Source organism: Opisthorchis viverrini (assembly GCF_000715545.1).
Source record: "Opisthorchis viverrini unplaced genomic scaffold opera_v5_305, whole genome shotgun sequence".
NCBI lineage: Eukaryota > Metazoa > Platyhelminthes > Trematoda > Opisthorchiida > Opisthorchiidae > Opisthorchis > Opisthorchis viverrini.
This window is the reverse complement of record NW_008751956.1, coordinates 98,366-103,685: the sequence shown is the minus strand read 5'-3', so window position 1 is coordinate 103,685 and position 5,320 is coordinate 98,366. Positions and strand designations below refer to the sequence as shown.

General features: G+C 45.7%; 1 protein-coding gene across 1 annotated transcript in view; it reads left to right on the top strand.

Moving 5' to 3' along the window:
• The window catches only part of T265_09709 (hypothetical protein), a gene marked incomplete at both ends in the record, with an annotated part of 90,253 nt that overhangs the window by 9,566 nt on the left and 75,367 nt on the right, over positions 1-5,320 (top strand). Inside the window, one exon of the mRNA XM_009175869.1 lies at positions 4,189-4,747. Coding sequence (XP_009174133.1) covers positions 4,189-4,747 — 559 coding nt within the window. The remainder of the gene's footprint in view (positions 1-4,188; positions 4,748-5,320) is intronic.

The window sequence follows — 5,320 nt, the reverse complement described above, 5'->3', positions numbered from 1 at the left end:
CCCCCCAATCATCGGTGAACGAAACTGTGGCAGCTACAACCAGTGTACGACGAGTACGCGGTTCTTACAGCTGACAATGATGATGATGATGCTCTAGCCACTTGGTCCATCTCGTCCCAGCTCCCACAACAATGGGAGCTGCCCATGATGAATAGTTTACTCGCTGGATAACTCCGGATTCCTGTGAACGAAAAAGTTCATTCTCCACGGTTGCGAGAGTTGCAAATGGTACGGGACGCTTCGGTCTGAAAATTGGTGTGGAATCAGGTTGGAGTTTGAGACTTGCCTTGTTTTTGGTAAAGCATCCAAGACCACTTTGGGAGACAGTGTTGAATTTTGTTTTTAGTGTTAGTAAAGTGTTCTGCAATGTCTGATAAGGATGAAAATTTCAGAGCACTTCACACAGATGATAAAGGTACACTGAAAAAATCAAGTTTCTCAATCCAACCAAGTCGAAGAATGTTCATATTAGGACAATCAGTGAGAGGACAAGTTCCTGGAACTGTAGATTGTTGAATGATACATTACAGGCTAACTTGCCAGTCAGTAGTAGGCTAATGTTAGATGCACTTCGGGCCCGATGATTCGTGAGTGACACAACAGGTTTTCCCATCAACTCCCAATTGGAACGTGAGATCAGCGTAATATCTGAAGCTGTGTCGAGCTGCAGACGGATTGAACTTTGTTGATGGAAACTGTAAGGTATTTCCTTCGAGACTCCAATCCAACTTGGAATGTCGCAAAAACAGATATGGACTGCGGACGTTTCTTGCACGACTGCTTTTTGACTGTTGCTGATTGGACTGTCGAAGCTCTTTTGGTTTTAGGGTGCGGAAGAAACCTTCTTTGTGGCCCCACCGATGATACGTCTGGCACTGGTGCTTCTTGAATGGACAGAAACGTGCATAATGCCACTCGTCACAAGACCAACGCGGTGTTGGCGGTTTTTCTCATGTGTAACAGTGGGACACCACTGGTATTACTAGGTCGTGACGTATGCTGTGCCATTGCGGTATCGTGTTTAAGATTATGCAAACGTTGCGAATATCTGATTCCTGCGGAGACTGAAGACCAGCAACGAAAATTAGACACTTAAACTGATCTTCTGTAAGGACTGCAATTGAAATTTTTCACACTCACGGTTGGCGACACCAGCAAAAGTAACGTAATCGTCGGCGTCGCGCTTGGTCAATTTGAGACAATTGTATCGGACATTAAAAAGTGAATGTTGGTCACCAAACATTTCACGGGGTTGTTCCACTGTTTGTGCAAAGTTCAGATCCTTTGTATGTTTGGGCTTGGGCAACCTGGCAGTATACCAGTCTTCGTGCTTCCTTCGGGTGGCATCGCAGCTAGGCACCGGAAGGGTGCTACAGCTGAACGCCTTTTTTGTGTGTTTGGGAAGCATAAAGTTTGTGAACCGATCGTGCTCGAGGGTTCCAAGTTTCCGGACCTAGTGATGGGATTTACACACATCATCTTTGTCGGTAAACTCATTCTGAAATGTATCTTCCCACGACCGCACCCATGAGTCAAATGTGAAACCAGATGCTGGTTCGTAGAGAAATTCGGCAAGAGTTGCTTAGATAGAATCGGCAAAGGATAGTGAAGTACCAATTTGAGATGGAACCGATGTCTGAAGACTGATATCTTGAGTAAGAGACTGAATAAGTCGCAATTGCGATTGTTCGGACTGTGCTTGTTGCTATTGAAAGATTGATTTCAGATCCTCAGCTGAAATTGACACGTTTTTGTTCGCGTTGGGTTCCCATCGCCAGTGTTATATCCTCTTTGATAATACATCAGTCAGACACGTTAGATCACCTAAATGGAGAATGCAAACAACTTCGAGGAAGTTATACCGTGAATAAGTGGATCGTTCCGTGGTACGGAATTCAACTGAACCAGAATATAAAAACAGCTAACAATCCAACGGGTTTGAATGAGAGACTGAAATGTAGAAACAAGGTTTCAGTATACAAGACAACTCGTTAGTAAATTGGATTTGTTCGTTTGGAGGTAGTCCTCCTAACAAGGATCCATACTGATTTATGGATAAAAGCCTGGCCCCTATGCGCAGAGGTCATACGGAAGATGTCAGTGCCTGACCATTGGTGTCTTTGAAGCATTGATCAGGTCTGGTGGGAACATCGGACTAGTAATGCTGATGTGCACCAGATGATCTCAGGAAGAAGGAACTCTCCTACGATAGGTGATTACCTACGCTTCATGGGTTACGCTGGTTGGGACATATGTTTCGCCGTCTGCCTCGCAAAGTTCTTTCTGCCAATCCCTGTGCAGAATGGAAGCGACCAAGAGGTGGGCAGTGTATGACCTGGCAAAGGAGTATGAGAACACCAACCAATAAACTTGGTTGGGTTAACAACTGCTGACCCCCTGGATGGGGCCCCGGGGACTCATTCCACCGATGGTTAATGAAACTGTCAGAAGTAGCCCAATCACGCAGTCTGTGATGCTCGTTCATCAAAGCTATCGCCTTCAATACTTAGCTAATCAGTTCCCGAACTAAGCAAGGTTTGGTTGTATGACCCGCACCCTCTTGTTTTCCGGTGATCGAAACTGTAGCAGCTTAAACCAATATGCCTATGGCACACAGCTGATAGCTTTACCGCACAGTTTTAATTTACTTGAAAGCCTTATTGTGATCATCATCATCATTGTCAGCTGTACTCGTCGTACACTGGTTGTAGCTGCCGCAGTTTCTTTCATCGATGATTTGGGGAGAAGGCTAGGTAGCTGCGCATTGCATGCGGGAGCTGATAACTTGGTGCATAAATCTAGCACTGTCAGGGGGCTGTCAAGTGAGGTGGGGGGATTGGAAAAGGAGCTATGCATAGCTATGCAATAGCTTGAATGCACGAGCACCATTGAGGGCGCGACTGGGCCATGTCTGACAATGTGAAGGGAAGAATAAAATCAAATGGGGAGTTAACTTAGTCATAGCTTACCATCATTATCATCATCCTCACCATCATCGTCGGAGACACAGGTATCCCATTGCTACGCAACCAGAAATTTAGTTTAGTTTAAATTGAAAGGACGAGAAAAGAGTGTATGAGGAAGGGGCCTAGTACTATAAATTTTAATGAACTACTCGTAAAGTTTCTGAAGATTCGTCGACAGCCCACGACCGGTTTCGCCATTCTTGGAGCTCATCAGGTAGGCATCAATCTTATGCTCTACTTGAAACCAAGAAGGGCGAAACCGGTCGTGGGCTGTCGACGAATTTTCAGCAACCTTATGAGTCGTGCATTACGAATATACATGTATCACGGTTTCTCGAATATCGTAGCGACTGAAACATAAGTCGGCCTGGTGCAGCACATTCGGTTTGTTTGGAAACATCACAAACATGATATTCAGCTAGGTTCCAGGTGAGTCTATCGCAAAGCCAAATTAGTTTGCAAATGGACTTGGTACTAGTCTGTCGCAGGCATTTTAAGGTACCTACACCTCCAAGCGCTCAATCAGACAGTCTGGAAAGAAACTGACAGCATGAATATCATTGATCCAGGTTAGCCTCCATTTCTTGCAATGTTTCCAGCCGAGAGTGGGGTAGGGTCACGGAGACTCCGTATTTAAAGACTCACTTCGCCGAAAACAACTCTTCTCACTCACAACACATGGATGGCATCGGAGTATGTTATATTCGAAAATGGGGGCGAGATGGACCAAGTGGTTAGAGCGCGGATTTACTGACCGGAAGGTCCGTGGTTCGAACCCGACCTCTGCCTCTCGACTTCCCCTGTCTAGGCTTGGGCAACCTGGTAGTATCCCAGCCCTCGTGCCTCCTGGTGGCATGGCAGCTAGGCACCGGAAGAGTGCTACAGCTAAACGATTTATATTCGAAACCGAATTCGGCAAGTAAGTGGTTTTATCGCGCTGGGCGTATATGATTAGTGTTCCGAACCAACCATTACCGCTTCACCTCGAAGGCTAAGTACATTTACTCATTTGCGTGTACTTGCGGTAAACCTTGTGTAGAAAGAACTCAGCAACGGCTAGAATTGTCTGCAACTGTGATCAAGTGAAGCCCAACTCACCTCTGCGGTTCGAAATGGCCCTTCAGGTGGTCGATAATTGAGTTCTATCTTTATGTACTTATCTTCCTCTGTTTGGTATAATATAGAGGGGTGGACCAATTCTGCTTCATTTTTCATGTTTCAGACTATTTGCTGTTGCAATACGCCAATGATTCGTATCGATGCTCGCCGCGTACTAACACAGCTACCACTGTCATGCTCCAGTCAGTCTTGCTGACAAACGTTTTCGGCGGAGACCAACATAGTCCTGGCAGCTTTTGCCCTACGAACAGATACTACTCTTTTCCGGTTAACAAAGACTGCCCAATGGATCCATTCATACCGGTCACTTCCTCCTGTGCCCATCCATTTCCTCGTAATGATGCAACCGATTCGGAGCCGTCATCTTCTGATTCTCGGTATTCGCACTTATCGCCGCTCATTTCTACGATTCCACAGGATTTCCCCATGGGGTGTCGGAACATGCTAGATACTTTCGACTCCTATTCACATCACTTACCCCGCAACGAGCAGATGCAAACCAATATGGAAGGAGGGGAAACAGGTCATTTTGTCACCACTCCAGAATCATCGGAAGGTATGAAAACTTCGTGGATTAGTCCATCGCAGAGGCCCTGGAATACTCTCCACTACTCCACTGATTTGATGCGATCTTCAGCGTGTACTGTGAACTGCCCCACTCGGTGAGTTATGCTTGGTTTAGTCACTAATGCTACGCTAATTCTACTTCGGACAAGAACTTTGAAGCAATTTTCCGTCAATCACTCAAAACAGGGTCTGTTGCAGAAATTTCTTCGTCTAATTACATGAAGATGACCACCATCATGCAATGACTCTTTAACCACACATCACATCTTTTTCCAAGCATGCACTTTCACTTGTCGATAATCTTAATTAGCCCTGAATATCGCTGCTCGATATATCTGTAACAGCTTTGTTCATGTTTTCTCATCCCTAATTGGATGCTTCTCTTGCCGGACCACATTTCCATAGGAAAATTGGTCCACTAGATCGCCATTATGCTGTATCTATCAAATGCCTAAGACGACATTCAACATAAAATGATGAAACTGGACGGGCTATGCCGGCCGACATAACTGGCAAGCGAAAGCAGAACTTGGCCCCGTGTTTAGGCAGCAAGCCAGGTCCCTTTCCAGCTCACAGAGACTCTGACCCCATGAAATCAATTTGTTTAGTTGTGGCAGTTAGTGGGAGAGCCACTCAGTGAAGGTGATAGTTTTGAAGCATGCTCCCCC